This window comes from Oryza brachyantha, chromosome 7 (genome assembly GCF_000231095.2).
Source record: "Oryza brachyantha chromosome 7, ObraRS2, whole genome shotgun sequence".
Lineage (NCBI taxonomy): Eukaryota > Viridiplantae > Streptophyta > Magnoliopsida > Poales > Poaceae > Oryza > Oryza brachyantha.
In genome coordinates, this window is record NC_023169.2 from 8,458,801 (window position 1) to 8,479,442 (window position 20,642).

Genomic DNA, 20,642 nt, shown 5'->3' on the forward strand with positions numbered 1-20,642 from the left:
CAAACGGGCTCCGACCCGCTCCATTCGTTGACATAACATGTCACAGTGGCGCCTACGTGTTGGTGAAGTCATGTGGATCCCACGTGTCAGTATTTCTCTCATTATTCTTTTCTCCCTTCTCGTAGGCGCCACCATAGCATGCCACGTCAGCGGATGGAGTAGGTCGGAGCTCGTTTAGAGCTATATGACACCCCCGGACAAGTTCGTGGACCCAAAAATACATTTTAAGAGTCCAAGGATCTACATGACGCATACACACAAGTTTAAAGACTGCTGGTACACTTCACTCTTTATCTTGCTATAGAAATAAAAAAGCTGCTGGAGGTGTTCATCATAATTTGCTTCACAAAAACAGAAACTCCCCGAGTATATTAATATGATTAGAGATCTGATCACGATCATCCTTACAACCTTTCTTTGAAAATGGCAAGATAACAGTAGTATATATGATTACAATTACCAACCAAAAATAGGGCGCCTTTACAACACTGGATGCACTACATTACTAACACTAAATGATTCATTTGGTTGTAGATAAGTAAAAAAGAGGAACAAGGAATGAACAAGCCCTTCAATGGGCACCCACATACGTTTTCACTACATAAATACTGTGCATCACCTTTCTACTCCATGGCAGATCCATTCCTGCCTGCCTTATTGAGACACAAGTTTGTACAAGAACAGCAATGCCAACACCTTCTGTTCAGCCCACCCAATTAATTTACCACCAAAGCAATAATAAAGAATGCTGGACAATCAAACGCAGTTTGGCTGTACTTGGTGGCCGAAGTTCACAAGGTTGCCGCAGCCTCCGGTTTGCCCAAATATTGCAGATATGAGGCTGAGCTACCACCATGGGACAAAAGCAACGCATGACCTTTCGTGTTTCTATCTACACAGAACCAAGTGCGTATAATTACGGGCACAAGCACCTGCAAAAATATTCCTTCAGCACACATCGATAGGGGAGTTGACTCCCTAGTTGCAATCCAGACCACACTCTTCCAGAAGTGGACCATCATTCTTTGCCAAGAACGGATCAATCCGGACCCAGAGGAGTGAGAAGATTGAAGCCAGAAGAATGGACCAGACAATAACAATTGTTGGTGTCCTGTTTTGCCTTCCAACCAAACCTTTGAGGAATGGGTAAAGATGGACGATCACCCAAAATGCAAAGAAGAGCTTCCCGAAGAGGGGTCCCCATGATTCATACCCATTATTGATTGCATTTGAAACACCAGCAACCACACCAATGAAGTTCAATAAGAGTAGAGTGGTTGGAGGTATCAGCAAAGTAGTCCATTTGAATGTATACAGCTCTGAGAACTCTTCATCATCCCCACCTTTTGATGTAACAGTGAAGCTCGTATCTATACCAGCTATGACCTTCAGAAGTCCCTGGAACAGAGCAAAGAGGTGTGAAGAGACACCTCCAATGACCCAAAACTGCTCATTTCTCCACCAATCATCAATGCCTACACCACTCCATCTCATTTCCAGGATGCCAGTAGCAAAAATGCAGATAAAAAGTGCCATGAACCAGAGACTAGCAACATTCGTAAGCTGCATGATGGAATCAAAAGTGAAATGTAAGGTTCAAATTGCAGCAACTGCACACCAAACAGAACTCTAAGTTGAATAATATTTACCTCTGGAGTGATAAATTTCCCAGTTAACAAACAGATAGCTGGCAATGTACAATAAGCCAAGAGTGGAATGGACGTAAAGGGATATACAATGGAATTAATGTAGGAAAATCTTTCCAAACATTTTAGTCCACCACCATATCCATACCAAAGAGGGCAATGGTTGCTGAAGAATATTTCAACAGACCCAAGAGCCCATCGAAGAACCTGGTGAAGACGATCAGAAAGATTGAGTGGTGCAGAACCTTTGAACGCAGGTCGTTTAGGTATGCAGTAAATCGACCTCCAACCATGGCAGTGCATCTTAAAACCAGTTAGAATATCTTCTGTGACTGATCCATAAATCCAGCCAATCTGCAACAAAGATATGATTAACTAGGTAACAGATGTTTAAGTCAAGTAATGAGTGCAAAACCAAGATCAAGCCCCCTACCTCTTTCCCCCAGTCTGTCTTATCTTCATATCCACAGCTTATGACATGTATTGCTTCCTTTAGAAGAGATGCTGGACTTGCGCTTTTCAAAGTTCCACCATTCTCAAGAAGTGTGGATGCAACAAAAACAGAAGATTGGCCAAATTTCTTTTCCAGCTTCTGCTGATTTACTATACCAGCCTTTTCATTTTCAGCTCCTGCCAAAAATATTGCAGGATTAATATATGCTATTACTACAAAGACGTTTCAGGAAGAAACACAACATTTTGTTTAGAGGTTCACATACCTGGTGCACCTTCTTCAATTTCACCAAGTGCATATGCAGGTGATTGGTTTTCTGCTCTCTTGAAAAAAGATCTTTTCTTCTTCTCTGTTTTAGGTTTTGTGGTTTTCTTCTTGCTCTTCCTGTCACCAAAGCAGCAACAGCAAATGCACCACTTAGGCCAGCAGTTGCAGGTCCTTGAAGGAGGCTTCTTCGTCTTGGGGGCATCATAACCATATAATGCTTGCCTTCTAAAGACACATCCGGTACCAACATAGATGGGGCCTTGGATACCATCCAAGCCTTTCATGTTGATCTGTAACAAGAAAATATTAGATAAACTGCAAGAAAATTAAGTAACTTTAGTATGAGTATCTCAGAAACATGGTGCAAACTTACATCGAAGAAGACCACATTCCTATTGGCATATCGATCATGACGATCAATCCCATCGAATCTCTGAGGGAATTGCACATAGCAAACCTTCTTTCCAACCAAAGGGTCCATCATAAAACACATTGCTTCCTTTATAGCCTTGCTATTGTTGATGTAGTGATCACAATCCAAGTTCAGCATGTATGGAGCATTAGTTAGAACAGCAGATACTCGGACCTGTGAAACAACCAGCAATATATTAAACATATTATATGTTGTTAATACAAGACTATACAGGCGATAGAAAACCAAAAAAAAAACATCAAAGAAATTGTCTTTTACCAATGCATTCATGGCACCAGCCTTCTTATGATGGTTATAACCCGGTCGTTTTTCTCTTGAAACGTACACCAACCGAGGCAGCTCATTTCCTTCGATGTCATGGCCGCCGCTTTGGCCAAGGAAGACCTATTCATTGAGAAAGTTTAACTTATTTATTGTCATAATGCAAGAGTAGGAAGGGGATCCATCTAAATGCGAGCATATATACTGTGTACCGACCCAATCAACCAAACATACCTGAATCATTCCAGGATGATCGCGAACATTGTTTCCAGGCCAGGGAGTTCCATCTTGCATTGTCCAGCCTTCCTCAGGAACTTTCTGAGCTTTAGCAACCAAGGCATTGATTCTCACCTTGAATTCCTCATACTCTCTCTGGAAAATACAAAGCTTCGCCTAATTAACATTACAATAAAATGAAAACAAAGAGCAAATCACTTCTGAGAAGACCGAACATTTCACCTTCATTGCTCTCCTCTCCCTAACGAAGTATGGTGCCACCTTATCCTTCAGGTAGTCTATCTTCTGTTGGAAGTACCACTCTGGAGCACGTGGTTCAATGGTGTACTTTTTGCAGAAAGGAACCCATTTCTTTGCAAATTCAGATGTCTCGGATAATGCCTCAAATGTCAGCATTGCAGCACCATCATCAGAAACATAGCATGAAACCTTATCAACTGGATAGTCTACCGCAAGGATAGATAGAACAGTGTTTGCTGTGACCAAAGGAGGTTCCTTCAAGGGATCCACCGTACTGACAAAGAAATCAATTGGTGCAAGTTGAGATGTTTGGCCTTCTTTGTCAAACCTATACAAGAAAGTAATTACTCTCAGTATTTCGGAATAAAGGACAACAAGTATACCTTGCTAGCAATAGTAACCAACCTCAATGTCAACCGGTCAAGGTAAGTCTCCCTCTCAATAGGAAACCACTTGGGGAATTGATCAAGAATCCAGGACATGGCAAACCAGATTTCACATATTACAGATATCAACCATAAGGCAAAAGCATCAGGCACTGGATGCATCACTCGATAGTGGAAGAAAAAACCCAAAACAACCAGCCGTATTATGATAACCATTCTATAGGGGTTAATCTGACTTGAAGAAATTGGGACCTTTCTGGACAATGGCTGCCTTGCTTCATCCATTCTGGTAAAATTGGTAAACAATTAGTAATTCGGATCACTACCAGACAAAAAGTTCCTCAACTGAAAAATACAAATAAACAAATATATTGCAGATATCTTGGAAGTTTTTAAAATTGCAGCCAAAGTAATACAGCAATTCTACAGGTAAAAAATCCTATGTATGAATTGGACAGTTTTTATCAATATTTTCATGGTATTGTGTCTCTGTAGATAGCACATACTGTCACTTGAATGGAGCACAACAATCTCAAGCTTGACTTAACATATGGAATGAAACAGACAATTAGAGAGTTGCCAAACAAGTTTAAAGGGTCATACAGTGGTAGATCTCCGTCATCTCCATCACCATCCCAGTCTTTACCACCACCATCATTTCTCATCTGGTGCATCCTTTCCTGCTTCTGCTTCCAGCTCTCCATCCTCTCCTTCCACGCAACACTACCATAACCATATGCAGCAAGATCCTTTGATGGGTCCATAGATCTTGGTTGAACTGCAACACAACTACGTTCAGCTGATTCTATTCATAGATCATCACAAATAAAATATAGGTAACAATAATCAAGTGCACACCAGGTAGATTGGGATCTGTGTAAGGAAGTGGGTGGATCCTCTTCCCCCCGCCGCCCATAAAAGATGGCACAAGCGCGTGCTGCTCTGGCGGGATGTCATCAACCTGCAAGCACATTCGAACAAGCAATTTGAGTACTCGTTACCAAGAGCAAAGAGTAGCAGGCTATTCAGCTGCACTAAGTTCTGGCGGTACCATCTGCCCGTCGGTAAGGAGGGGCACATTGGGATTAGGCTGGAATGGATGCGGAACGCCATTGATGTCAACTCCGCCACGGCCATAACTCATATGTGCGTGGAGCATCGACTCAGCCACATACTGGGAGTCGTTCCTGTCCCTCCAGTTGAACTCGCTCTCCAGGTCGTCCACACCGTCCTCTTCCTCATCCCCGGGCACGCGCGCGCAGCCTGCGGTCAATCAGGATGAATGAATTAATGGATGAATCGAGTGCAGGCGGGCAATTCGGGGGAGCGGCATTGCGGTGACTTGCCCTTGAGGCGCTTGAAGCGGGTCTTGCACTGGGGACAGTTCTGCGTGCCCTCGCGGCGCTCGTACTCGTAGCAGTCGCGGCACACCGGGAAGGCGCACTCGTTGCAGGCCACGAACGGCTCGCCGTCGGGGTTGAGGCCGACGTCGTCGCCGCAAATCTGGCAGACCTGCCCGTTCTGCTGCCGGAGCGGCTTCGGCTGCGCCGCGCAAAAAAAAAAATCAACAAAAGACAATTAGAAGAAAATAGAAAAATGAAAAATGAAAAAAAAAAGCAGTCGAAATCAGCGGCACCGCTCGTAACGCGCGAGAGAGTCCGCGTACCCCGGGATCGCCGTCGCGGCGGATGACGACGAGCTCGTTGCGGTTGTGGGAGCCGGCGACCAGCCCGGCGCTCGCCTCCATCGCCTCCTCCTCCCTCGCCCCCAACCCCTAACACCAGCCACACGCCCTCAGTCCTCCTTCTCCTCCACTGCCGCCTACCGCTCGCCCTACCAGATCTCCATCTCCGTCTCCCCGGCGCCCCGCCTCCGAAATCCCCCCGCGCCTGCGAAATGCGGCCGCGCCGGAGCAGAGAGACCCGGAAGGGGGATGCGGCGGCAGCGTCGGTGGGAGGTGGCGAGGATTAGTGGGAGAATTTTAAAGGAAAAGGAAAATATGGGGGGAGATGGAGATGGAGATGGAGACGAAGGGCCGGGAAAGTGTCGGTGGTGAGAAAAAAAAGAAAGGCAAGGAAAGGAGCGCACCAACTAACGCCTCCAACGAAATGATTTTTATTTCCCCTTTTTTTTTATTCGGAGGAGATGGAATTTTTTTAACTTAATTTTTTTCATGTTTCAGATGATGATGATGATGATGATGATAGGAAATTGATTATTGATTAATCAATTAAGGGAGGAAATGTCACGGGGGGACACGATTATTCGCGCAGGCAGCAGAGGATGCTGCTGCGCCGTACACAATGTTTACTGCATTGTCCTTTTTTTCTGTTTGTTTGTTTGGGAAAAAGTGTGCATCCGACTGGTAATCCACTAAAAAAGGATAAAAAGATGGTAAACGTTATACTCCCTATGTGTTTTTCATGTGACAATTTGACCTGTTTGATCATTTAAAAAATTATATAATTAATAAGTATTTTATTATAATTTAATTCTTAATAAACGATGACTTATAATTTTATATGTTGCACCAAAAATTTGAATAAAACAAATGGTTAGACGTATAGTCCAAAAATCAATATATCAACTAAAATAAAGGAAGAAAATATAGGGTATTGTTTGCACTCACTAATATGTTTGCGTCTGCTTTTCTTCCTAAAGATGTGTGTGCATAACCGTTAGAGGAGTATTGGACGGACTATTCATAATAAAGTTATATAATACAATTATAGAAGTATGTACAATTCTGTTACTTTTAAGACTTTTTTGAAAATGAATTCTATGGAATTTAGCTCATATCTTATAGAATTCCTCTAAATTTTTAAAGAAGCAGTTTCTAATTTGACTTGTTTGTCAATTTGAAGGGGAGTGTAAGTTTAGAGAAGCGAGTTGATGGAGGGATTGATCATGTGAGTTTTATTCTACACTAAGTTTCTTGTTTGGAATTAGAGATGAGAATAAGGAGGAATTCTGATATATTCTCATTTGTATATATTCTACCTCGAGTTTTTTCTTTAATATACTTACGTGTTCATTATAGTATTGACTATCAATCAACCATATGCCGAGCCCTTTGTTTGTATCCAAAATCCTAAGCACCTGTCAACCCTCCCTCTTACCAATATAACATTTCATCTAACCAATCTACAGTTTTACACTGAGGAGTTTGCTAAGTGAAACATAATTGATGCACAAGTCGTTCTCGGATGTTTTTTCCCGGCGCCACCCTAAAATCTCATTATTGTTCTATATGGTTTATCACTTTCTATATGTTTTTTTTACATATTTATATATGTCCTTAACCTAAAAAAAATACTACTACTTTATGTTGTAAGATGTTTGGTTATACATACATTTATCTATTGATTAGTCCATATTGTTTGTATATATATGTCTAGATTTATTAGTATTCACATAAATCTAAGTATTCATAGAAAGTCTACCATTTAAAATGGACAAAACAAATGCATTATCTATCAATTCTATAAATTATCAACCACATCATTTTTGTACTTATAAGTCAAAATTTAAATTTTTAGCCTATATTTTGGAGTTTTTTAATCATAGTTTATTTAGCCTTGGCTTTTAGTTCCATAAAAACACGTTTATAAAAAAAATTATTTACTAATTATTTTTTATTTGTAAATATTTCGTTATGCATTTTTACGTAAAAAAGCTAAACAAACACCCAACGTGTAATAAGTCGGTGCTTGTCTATTTTTTCTCGCGTACTATCCATCAATGGGCATGTTGATTCTCAAGAGGTAATTGCATACATTATTTCCTCGTACCCCTTGTTTTGCCATGTACCCCATGGTTGTATCACATTCATATTGCAATCCCTAAAGGGCAAAATGGATTTTGTCTTGGCCATTGCATGATCAGGTGACGTGATGAGCATGGAATAGATTAAATGAAACTCGAGTGCACAAAATTGAATGGAGTGTGAAATCCTAGGATCACTCAACATTTTTTTTCCTACCATGCTCTTTAACGTTTGTTTGCGCGGTGAAGAAATATATTAATTGTCCACACCTTGTAAACTGAATAATTGATTCCCTGAAATATATATAAAAAAATCTGCATCATTGATGAATCATGCATTCTTGCCAAACTTTCAATTAAAGCACGTGAGCCAATTATATCCTTCCATCTATAAAAAGGGACAAGAAAGTTAACGGTGTTAAAGAGACTATAGATGAGCAGATTTATATACGTCGATATTAATGTTTAGATATGTTGTTCAACAAATTCACCTTATCAAAAAGTGTTATTTATTTTATTATAATTTATTACATTTGTATTTAATTTTTAAATGAGATTAATGGTTATCCAAAAGTCAACCATGCCGTCTATTTAAAGATAGAAAAAGTACAAAAGAAAACGTCAATACTGTGCATGATTACCGCTAGTACAAGTGGCCTCATTTGAAATACGAAAATGCCATCTCCTGTAAGAATTTATGTTTGTATTTGTCTTATAAAAGATAAAAGATTTTTTAAATATATTATAAACAATTAAATTAACCATTACAGGTGATGAGATGATAAACTACACATAAACATTTTTTAGCAAGAAAAATTACCATTTAGCAATTCATGAATTACACGTGAAAAAACAAAAAATGAAAGAAAAAAAACCTTAACCGAGTGGATAGATACGCGTGCTCTACAAAGCAGTCTCAGGGCTAAGCAACACGCATGCCAACTTTGGAATGGCAGACAATAACCGGCACATCCCAATGCCATGATTGCAAAAAGCAAAGAAAAGAGGGGGAAAAAAAGGAGAAGAAGAAGAGAGGCAGTGCTTAGAGCAGATAAAATAGCAAGCTATAAACCAGTTATAAACATATTTTAAAGAGATAAGAGAAAAAAGAAAAAAGTAATAGGCTAGCTGTAGCACGGGCTCCAAGACACAGTGTGTATGATATGTGATACCATATATTAATGTTTTATAGGTAACTATTGTATGAATTGGTTATTATATTAACTACAAATGAATTGGATTTTACTATTCAACTATTCAACTTGCTCTTAGCTTAGCTTCTGCTTCACCGGGAAGAAAAACCAAACTGTCATGCATGCCAAAAAGATGTGCTCGATGATCTCCCTGCAGCTACCTAGGCAATCAATCATATATACGAGATTAATTAACCACTCAAATTAACACCATCCACTTAGATTTCGCCCCCCAAAATTAAACTTAAATTAACAAAATTCTCTTCGTTCATAGTAGCAAAGCCTTTTTGGCTTTCTTTGGATCGAGTAGTTGGTGACGAGTGATGCGTGAGGGAAAAAAACATGATGGCGATGACGACGACGACGACGACGACGACGACGGGGAAGCGAGAGGAACGCACTAACCAACGATGGCTGCGACGGCACAGGCCGAGACGGAAGCGGTAGGTGAGGTGTCCGTTTTTTTCTTTTTCTTTTTCTCTCTTTTTTTTTTGTGCGTGTAGCTGCACGTCGTCACGGCTTGATCGTTAACGGCGCCCATTAGAGGATGACATTATTTATATATTCATATTTGCGGGGAATTAGAGGACAGTTCTATCAATTAGCAGTACAGTTTTTTTTGGAATTTAAGCGTAAACAAACTAGGAAAATTATCTTGATATGGAGAAAAACTCGTAGCAACTTTGTCCGAAATGTGACGACAGATATGTGTTGCAACTATTTTCCATTCGTTGTTAGATGTGGTAATAAGTTTTGTAATATTAGACCACTTCAACAAATTTTATTCCGTACTACTAATAAATTTTGTATATCCCCACAAAATTAATGTGGCAAAAGATTACATGGCAAGAACTAATACGATCGCAACATATTATTGTCACACCTTTATTTGTAGCACTAATTTTGCTAAAGAAAATGTTTTTTTGCAAGAGCAGACTAGAGAGGAAAAAAGGATAAAAGAAAATAAAATGGGCAGGGGGCAGGCAGGGGCAGGTGATGCTAGCCGCCGGTGGGCCCTCGACAGCAGCACAGGGTGGAAGGGAAGGGAAGGGAGATCGCAGATAATTGCACGACGTGCCCTCGGACCAACCGGTTTCCATATTGCTACTCGTACGCGCACGAACCATATATATGTTTCCTATCTCCGTCTATTATTTTTCAGTTTTTTCGTTTTATTTAAAACATTTTTGCGATTAATATTTTTATTCTTACCAGATAATAAAACATGAATAGTACTTTATGCGTGACTATTTTTTAAGTTTTTTTATAAATTTTTAAATAAGACGAATGATCAAACGTTGGACACGGAAAAACGAAAAATAAAGTTATTATGGGTACTAGATAACCTAGCTGCTGCTCGCTGCTGCTGCTACTACGATGTCTCATTAATTTGATTCTTGCAGATTTATATTATCTACACTGCTACTGCATCACACCACTCATTACTGCAGACTTTAATTTGTCTTTTCCCCCTTGCCACTTAATTTGTTAATTTTAATTAAACTGCACTTAATTATATGTTCCCGTATGATTCCATCTCTCTCTGACTCTCTCTCTGCCTCCATGTTAGTGGAATCTTTTGGGTGAAGCAACGTGACAAAACAATGGCTCTGTTTGGAGTAATAATTAACTGCTGTGTGTGGGGATTACTACTTTGCTTGCTACTGTATGTAATTTGTGAGGTAGCTAGGCCATGTGGAGTTGCTGTTTTACATGTGAGAGAGAAAGCAGAAAAAAAAATCTCATCTAGGCACAACTATTATTGTCAGTGTCTTATGTGAACTCATTAGAGCCGTTTGATGTTGTACGTGTCATATGATGTGGTCTTTTACAAATTAGAGATGGCCTACCTAGCTGTTACTCCCATGGTTTCTAAATATTTGACGCATTTGACTTTTTTATAAACGTTTGACTATTCCTTTTATTTAATTTTTTTTAAAATATGTAAAGTTATATATATACATAAAATATACCTAATAATAAATAAAATGATATAAAAATAATTAGAAATTATGTAATTTTTTTAAATAAGACGAATGGTCAAATATACATTAAAAAATTAATGGCGTTAAACATTTAGAGAAGATGGTATTACTATTGTGTACTGTACTTGTATTGTTCTTTTGTGTACAAGTGAGACCTCGTTTCTGTACAACCACCCCACAACCTACTCCAATCATCGCCATCCATATACATCCCTCAAAACTAGACAACACTTAATTAAACCCTAATTTCCCCCCTGACCATGTCAACTTGTCTACACCATATATAATATAATTATGAGCAAGAACTAATACTATGTACTATTGTCATTAATATGAAACATAAACTTGTTTAATTATGGCTTGGTACACCTAGCCATGGAACACTAGGACCGGTGATTATGCATGCCGTTGCTGAAAATCCCATGAAGAGAGTCCTTTTATTTTTCTGTTGCCATGTCAGCGTCTAAAATGACTTTTGTCTAATTGGAGGTAAGACACAGGGTGTCCATTTAATTTGTAGATGAAATGGTTTTTATGATGTCTCTGCTACCCTTTTTCTTGATATGTACTCTTCTCCTCCTTTTGTCCTGTGCTTTGTTGCTGCCCTGAAGTAAGATTCTACCACTTAATTGTGTGGCATGATATCTATTATGCAATCATTTTATGATGAGAATCTATGTAATAAAATAATGAAAATTGATATAGTACCTCTTATTCTATCAATTAGATTCTTCCTACTGAGGACCGAGCGGTGCTCGGGTGGTCAGCCGCGTGGGCGCGCGAGCTGCCGGCGCGAGTTCGATCCCTGGGGATCGCAACTCGCGTCTCTCACTCGGGGGTGTGTTCGTGTGCGTCTCGTGTTGTACCCTTCAAAAAAAAGATTCTCCCTACTAAAATAAAAATATAGAACGCTAAACTATATAAGTTTTATTCCCACTATAAGGTTTACGAGCCCCAATATACTGTTTTCTATTGGTAGTACAAATAAATTTAAACCATTGATTAAATTTTAGCATGAGCAAAAATATAGGATGGAGGGGTAAAATCATACATTTTCCCTTGCAAAAAAAATATGTTGTCAAGTATGTGCTATGAACGATATGATCTGATGAATAAATAAAAATTTCTTATGAAGAATGATAAAATCCAATAGCAACATTACCCTAAACAATATGATCTGTTGAATAGATAAAAACATCTTACGAAGAATTGGTAAAATCTGAAATACCAACATTACCTATAGTTACTGAATTAGTAAAGTATTGACATGCCCCTACAAACCAACAGTCTAGATCTATTCTATTACATCAGAATGTTTCTCTAAGGTATATAGTTTTGGAATGTGCAGTGCAGGAGTGAACTTTGTTTTGAAATAATATTCTGTCATGATATATTTTCTTATAAGTTGTGACGAGATCAATCTCAAATTGGCTTCAAACCTTTCTTTCGATATTCTAATTCCATATTTTGTCCGACTTGAATCTATGGAGAATCGATAAGAAACTTTAGTAAGTCGTAGAATAGTTGGACAGTATCCAATCATATTGTATAAGCCATGTACTCTTAATCAATCTCCTCACCTCATATTGGTAACTAATGTATAGTAGTCACAATAAAATTATCATAATTGATAGAAACCTTGAACACCACTTTACCTTTATCATCGTAAAAATTATCACCATCGATCTAATGTTTTCATTTTAATGCATTAGAAAGTAGACTTAATAGGCATGCCAAAACATAATGTCTCATGTCTTGTCGTGGTTATCCCGCTGCTATTAGCTTGAAGGAACAGCTTTTCTTTCCAATTTTTACGGTGGTATTTACTGATAGCATAATCTATCTAAAACCCTCTGTATGTTTTCATCCAATGTACCATAGTGCTGTACACTGCATCGAAGTTTTCATGTTGTTCCTGGGACCTCCATTCACTGGTCAAAGCAAAACACATTATCCTTAGTTTCTCAATGGGGTTTTTCAAATAAACAATATTTTACCAATAAAACTTTTATATACGTGTTCAGGACAAGGCTGAAAAAAAACTATAATGAAAAAGCCATAAAAGTATTTAATTCAAATTTAAGGTTAAAACTTTAAATCGTCGCTAGCCTCTCAGCCTGTCCTCCTGTCCTGCCCAAAACAATGTACCCCAGTATCATATACCAACCCCAATGAAGGAATAGGAACTCTCCTTGAATCTTGATCCAATCCATCACTGACCACTCCATATCTCCTCCCCAAACGAACGGTGCACACCTGCAGACTGCACAAAGTATAGTAAGCCATGCTCCTCCACTTTCACCTACCATTTTTGCAGTATCTAAATGCATTCCCACAGCCTGTCCCAGGCGTGCACCATATGAGCATCGAGCAAGCAAGCCAACTGATTCCTCGCTCTGCTGCTCACTAGCAAACCGCACGCTTCCTGCGTTTTTTTTTCTTCTCTCTCTCTCTCTCTCTCACTCTTCTCTCTTGTCTGACGAGAGCTGCAGCTGCCTGCCGACACTCTGCCTCCTCTCTCTCTTAATCATCGAGGATGCTCTTGTTTGGGACTTGGGAAGATTGAGACTTTTAGTCCGCACTGTAGAGACCGGGACCAATTGAGAGTGAGCACGTGCGTGTGATTACAATGATGAACTAATTAACTAATCTTGATTTGGTGTAGCAGAGAGCTCTCTCTCAGCGAAAACTGAATTAGCTCCGATTTCATGTAACTAACTGTCGATCGTTCCATCAGTAATGGCGTGCTGTGCTTATTCGAGACGTCTTGCGATTTAATCGGCAACGAAATCAGCCGACGGCAATTTTCTTGTGAAACCATCACTACTGTCAGTGCCACCATTGCCGTCCATGATGGGTACGTTCTAATTGCCGATCCGGGTGTCGCTCAAGTTTGGTCAAAGGTCGCGCCTTTGGGCCTGATATTCTAATGTGGTGGTAGGAGTGTACTGGCATTGATCGATGCAATCTCATCCGATGCAGGTTCAGAGCTCAAAAAAAATTTTTTTTGTCAGGGATTCTGAATTTCAGATATGCTGTAGCAGCATCAATCCTGCACTGCACCTGCATATCTGCAGCATTTGCAGAGAGGAATTTCTGTAATGAAATTGATCCATGTTGATCCAGTGGTGATCTGAATTCTCAAGCTATCCATTATCGCCTTTAGAGGCAGGGAAGCAAAGAACCCGGAAGCGAAGGCTTCTGTGCCCTGTCGCTTCCTCGTGAGGTTTGAGTTGTTTTTTTTTTCCTGAACGCTTTGAGACCACGAGAACAGCACTGAACAACACATGTTTGCCACATGCTACCTTAGCTTGACGCCCAAACAAACATGTGATGCTTCTTTCTCTCTGCTGGACTGGAGTATCTGCTACTAATAGTACCACTAACTCAACTGTTGAGCAGGTTAGCCAGATCTGAAACACTACTAACAGGATGTCAGGACACAGGACAGACAGACAAAATGATGCCAGCAGCAGCAACAGGAGAGACGAGAAGATGAAGAACAATGTTCAGCTTTGCTCGCTCCAGCTGCATGCCTGCATATTCTTTGGACGACGAGACAAGAGAAAAAAGAAACCGATGATGCATCGTTGCTGCTGCTCCTTTGCTTAACTGCCCCAGCTTGTGTTTACTGCTTAAATTAATCTACTCTGATCTTAATCTACCCTAGCTAGTAGCTCTGACTGAAAGCGTCCGTCAGTAGCAAGTGGATCAGTGATTGATGAGAAGGTTCCATTCTTTTAAGCTGCTCCGATGCAAATGCAAAAGAGAACAACAAAAAGAGAAAAAAAAAAGAAAGATACGGAGAAATCGTTGTAGAACGTGGATGATTACTTAATTGTGTTGGTGAGCTGTCGATGATGATTGGAATATGATGCATTGGCCAACATGGAGAAGGAGAGAATCTGATGATTTTTCTATTGTGAATGGTAGCTAGGTATGTAGCTAGCCAGCACTGAAATTAATTAGGCTCAGCTTGAGTAGTTGTAGTGTCATGTTACTCCATGGTCCATCTGTGTTAACCAATTAATAGAATTAGATACATAGAAGAAACACACAAGGGCAAAAAAGGTGGCTGTCCAGGGGTGCACACTGGCTGTGTTTTTGTTCACTTGTTGTACGACAGTTGTTTATATAATTAAGGTGATACACTAAACATGATTTTATATCCACATCATTCATTCCAACGCAATAATTGCCAGGTTATATATTTTTGTGTAATGTATATGCTCTATACTGTTCTTATCTCAGTAGTCCAGATTTTGTAAAGCGCCAGACAGCTAGTTGTGCATCTTTAAGAAAAAAAAGTGAAGAGAAGAAGAGATCATGCCATCCTCTGAATTCAGTGCTATGTCTAAATACATGAGTAGAAAAAAGGATTAGTAATAAATATTACTCCTTTCATTTTGTATTATAAGTCACCTTACGTTTGTTCGGAGTCAATTTTTTCGAGTTTAGCCAACTTATAGAAAAATATACCAACATTTTAAATAAAAATTTAATATACTATAAATCTATATTCAATGGCATATTTAATAAAACAATTTTTTGTGTTGTTGATGTTTAGTGCATCTTTTCTATAAACTTTGTTAAATTTGGACTAAAGCAAATCTCTAAATCAATCGTGTCCAAATTTGAGCAAAAAATAGCAGTCCAGCAGAATATTATAATCCATTGATTTAGAGAGCTACTGCATCGGCCACATGGTCATTTGGTCATTGCTCCTTGCAGGGTACAGCTGGTGGCGATGCCTGCTTGTCGAGTCCAGCACATAACCTATTACAAGAGCAATAGCAAGTTCAATAGTATAAACAACTACTGGCTTCAATTCATCTATAGCCGATCTAATAGACAATTCATATAATAGTAACCTACAATACATATATTACTATATACTACTATGTCCTACCTATCATACACACAGTGTTTTGGAGTTCGCGCTGCAACTGGCTATAAATCTGTAACCTACTACTCTTCTCTCTCCTCTATTATCTCATTAAAATATGTTTATAGCCAGCTTATAGCATACTATTGTACCTGCTCTAAGGCCATCTTGACTGGCGATTAATTTCAGCCGATCGATGCAAATAATGAGTTCTGGTGCTGCTCCGGATCTCCTGGCGCTCTGCAATCTGTATATATACACATTTTTTGTTTTCATGTAACGTACTTGTCTTGCCTCAATCAAAGTGCCATATCACATAATATATCTATGGTAACTATACAAGTGGCAGTAGAGCTAGAGATGTCATTGGATGGAGAACAACAGGGAGAAGCTGTAAAAATGGACGTATTGTACATGACCAGTTTTCAAGTGGTTCAAGCTACAAGTGGTTGTAGCTAGAGACGCCATCGGATGGATTCTTTGATCTCCAACTGCAAATTGCAGGTTTGCAGCCGCTTTCTCCTATATTCTCTGATCTGATTCGTCTAGGTTAATTACTCGATCTAAGGTCCTGTTAACTTCGTAACCATTTTTAAGGCAACAAAGTAAACATATAAGGTCTGCCTATTAAGTAGGTGACTGATTTTTTAGAATGTGTCAGTCGATTCATTCTGGACCATAAGATATGCATCCGACGTCATCCATCCCATGCGGGTCGGTAGCTGGCCAAACTGTATGGATATTAATTTTTTTGCTCCCGTTTTGGGCTTTCCAACAGAGATGAAAGGTACGAATATTAAATTTTAATACGAAGTAATGATTAAGTTAACATATTTGGATTTGTTATTGGACCGGTTTGATGTCAGGCTTGGTACTGGATTTTTTTCTCAAAATTTGGATATATTTTCGGTCGGGCTATATGTGTGCAACAGAATTCTTTTGTATTTTTTATACCTTTGGCATTAATGTGTGGGTCATGTTTATACAAAAAATTGCACTTCATATATACTAAAGTTGCACTTAATTTATAGTAAAAGTTGCACTTTTCCATATTATGCAATTTTTGGGTAAGCTATGTGCAAGTTTAGTATATGAATTGTGCAAGCTCAGACAAAATACTTCTCAAACCTATTATTGCATTTAGTTTATATTAAAGTTACATATTGTTTATACTAAAGTTGCTTATTTTCATATCTTACAACTTATGTTAAACTATATTCAAGTTTAGCATAGATATTGAACAAGTTTACGTGCCGATGGCTAAGAATGAGAGCCAGTAAATAGCAGAATTTAGATCAAATTTTGAGGGAGCAAACAAATCTTAGATCAAACTTTGAGAGATAAAACAAAAGCAGGCAGTTCAGCATCATCACAAAATCAGGGGAAAAAAAAGAGATCGAATAGACTATGCAAGATAGTTTTAGTAAAGTATTTTGCTAAAAGAAGAAAAAAAACACATTTCTAATTTACTCCTATTTTTTCACTACCTGATCCCCCCTCCAGGATTTAAACGCGAAAGTGCATCTAGCCCCTAAACGAAGTTTTGAATGATTAATAACAATGCTAGCCAAGCATGTGTGCGCTAATGAGCTGTGATTGCAGAGAAGTTTAAAGGATCAACTTGATTGAAGGATTACGCGACTTACTTGATGCATGTGTGACTCGAAGCGACTGTTCTATGAAGACGAAGGAGATCGAAAGAGATTTTATTTTCTGTTTTAAGTCATAGGAACTCCGTACTATTAAAAGGGGTCACCAGAAGCTAATCATGCATCCAAGAGTGGTCAGAGTTGAGTCAAAGTCGAGGGGAGTCTCGGTGCTGTTTTTCCAAGCAGCAGGGACTGGACGGTCCGGCCCCCTGGACGGACAGTCCGGTGGCAGGACGGTCCGGACCTTGGTCCGGCCCCTGCTGTGAGTGAGTTAAGTGTTGGCCGAACGGCCCGGCCCCCTAGCCGGACAGTCCGGTTAGGTTTCTTTTCCAACGACTAAGCGATATCTACCAGCCTAAAAAGGGGCTTTGAGATCTAGCCGTTGGTGAGGCTTTCTGTTCGAGTTGTCTGGTTGCTAGGGCAAATTTAGCACCTCTCAAGCCTTCCCACTAACCCAATACACCTCCTAGAGAGATTAATCATTGGATCATGTCTTAGAGAGAGTGTTAAGGTTAGTGAGTGATAGAGTGTTCATTCTCGGACGTTGATGGATGCATGTGGAGTTAAGGTGGTCTATTACTCTTGGAGATTGATCTCCTAGACGGATAGGCGTTGCCCGCGAGCCTCCGATTCGTGTGGATCGTCCGGGAGCAAGTTCTGAAGGTTGGTGCCTAACCTCCGCAAGGAAATAAGTAAGATTGATAGTGGATTCTTGTGCTTTCTCATAGAAGGCTGCAGGGTAGAACGAATTGCAATCTAGGGCTAGGCAAGCCGCCTTGATCTTGACCTTGGTAGTCGATCGAAGGGGTTGCTAGTCCCTAGGTGTGAATTCGGAGATCCGTGTTGGCCTTGTGGGAGGAAGCCAAGAGAGAGAAATGATCGAGAGAGATCCTGCTCACAGGAGTGCCTCAACAGAGAGTAGGATCGAAAGATCCGAACTTCGGGATAAATCTCTCGTGTCTTTGTTCTTGTGATTTCGTGTTCTGTTTGCTCCTGCGATCTTTCTGCTGTTTTATTCCACACATAATCACATCATGTTCCCAGGAACATCACCAAAAATGTAGACTGTCAAGTCTGCATTTTTCACTGACCGGACGGTCCGATATTCTAACCAGGACGGTCCGGCCAGAGCTCTCAGCCCAACCCGAGAGTACCGACCGGATGGTCGGGCCATAGGCCCGGACGGTCCGGCCCCTGTACTGACCGCTGCGATTTGAAAGAATTTTCAGAACACCCATTTACCCCTTCTAAGCTGTCTGCCTGGGACTTCAAAATATGCTTGCAGGCTCTGAGTAACGGGTCTCGCGAGACCGCGGCCTTCTTCTCGGTTCGAATACCGAAGAGACCTATGCCTCGTCACACGGGTCTTACAGTAACCCCACTACCCCTCGCGAGACCGAACATCTTCCAAAAAAACGGCATGCCGGGCCGAACCAGGCCTCAACGGGTAGCATAAAAAATTGGGCCTCAACGGGTGGTATAATAAACAAAAATGGGCCTACAAAAAATCTTGCGGGATGATGACATTTCCTAGCCGTGGGCCTCGCGGGATCGCGGCCTTCTTCTCTATCCAATGCATCGATCTTTCAGTCAATCCGACGGCTTGCAAGATCGACTGACACAAACACAAAAAAGCAGTCGCCTGCAAAATAGCAAAGGTGAACATATAATAGCCAATACAATCTTGTCAAAATTTGATAAATCTACGACATTCTACTATCATTTTTTTTAACATGGCAGCGCCAAAATTTGATAAATTTTGGTAGCTCTTTATGTATTCTTATTTTTTTCGTTTTTGCTTATGCTTATAAGCAAAAATTTAGAGTTGGCTTTCGAGTTTTTTTTAACATCGTAGTTTATTTCCTAGCATTTGCTTTTAGATCGCTAAGAACATACTACATATAAAAATTTCATTCGCAAATATTTTTTGTTTCTAAATATATCTTTTGGTTTTTTCTCCGCAAAAGCCAAAAATGCCCCCTTTATAAACATTTATTCGCTGTGCACCAACCATACTTGACGTCTCTTGAACTTGGGCAAATTTAGTAATGGTAAAAGAGCTTATATACAACCTCTCCTCGTGGTATTTCTGACATATATATTTGGGAGATGACTTGTTTTTGTGTTCTTAGAGATAAGAAAAATCTTTTGTTGATGGGTGTAACGGTAATTTGTTGGTCTATGTGGTTAAGCAAGCAGGAATGGGTAATTTTTGACAACATAAAAGTGACCCACAATCTCTAATTTTGCACTATCCTTCATCAAGCAGGGTTGCGGGAGATCATTGCAAAGGCATCAATTACATAGATTGGACTGGGTAGCACAGGAATGTTTTTCCTAGGAGTTTTGGTGGCGGTCTAGTCCTCGGATTGATAGCCGTTGAACCTTTTATTCTTGTTTGTAGTTAGTTCCACGTGAGTATGTGTAAGTGTTTTGGTTGTGCACATCCTAGCTCAGCAGTGCTATACATACGATTTCTTCCTAAGATGAAATGGCGCCGTCGATGTCGCGTTTCGAAGCTGCGATGGTGTTTTGGTGTTTTGATAAATCTACGACATTCTACTATCATTTTTTTTAACATGGCAGCGCCAAAATTTAGCATTGCCAAAGTTTGATAGGGTTACCCACCCCCCCACCCCAACCACACACACGGACGCATTGTTCAGAAAATTTGTATGGTACTATAAGGAAACATGGGTTGCAAAACGAGATTTGACGCTTGGTTGTTAAATGATTAGATAATTTAACAGTACATATATCATCCAGTACTAAAAATATTAAGGTAATGAATCTTCATAAGTGAACAAATGGTACATATAAATGAAATGGTACGTTAAAAATGTGAGCAATAAATGAGAAGATACGTTGCAAATACTAGGAATAAATGACATGGTCCAAAGGCAGTTTGTATCATTGATGAATGATCCAAAGGCTGGTGCTATGGTTTCATGATAAAAAAACAGAATTAGCATCAACTACAATTGGTGGGGATCAACCATGTACATGTACTCGAGGTTCTTGGGCTGGAGATACTCTAAATACCTGGACCTGTAGGCAACATGATGAGTACTTACTCGGTTTTTTTATTTAACGCCGTTGACTTTTAGATCTACGTTTAATTGTTCGTATTATTAAAAAATATGTAAAATTATATAAGTCATGCATAAATTATATTTAATAATAAATCAAATCGTATAAATATGTATTTTTTTAAATAAAAAATAATTAAATATATATCCAA

The 20,642-nt window shown here is 39.6% G+C and overlaps 1 protein-coding gene across 1 annotated transcript; it reads right to left on the reverse strand.

Moving 5' to 3' along the window:
* Positions 1-342: 342 nt before the first annotated feature.
* On the reverse strand, positions 343-5,941 carry LOC102711123 (probable cellulose synthase A catalytic subunit 3 [UDP-forming]). Its single transcript, XM_006664771.3, has 14 exons — positions 5,591-5,941; positions 5,271-5,466; positions 4,976-5,187; positions 4,783-4,885; positions 4,528-4,702; positions 3,944-4,210; positions 3,521-3,866; positions 3,296-3,433; positions 3,059-3,184; positions 2,741-2,953; positions 2,366-2,657; positions 2,080-2,276; positions 1,650-2,000; positions 343-1,563 (listed from the first exon to the last, which is right to left on the reverse strand). Exons 1-14 carry the CDS (start codon positions 5,669-5,671, stop codon positions 979-981), a joined length of 3,282 nt encoding a protein of 1,093 aa, XP_006664834.1. The 5' UTR covers positions 5,672-5,941; the 3' UTR covers positions 343-978.
* Between the last annotated feature and the right edge of the window lie 14,701 nt (positions 5,942-20,642).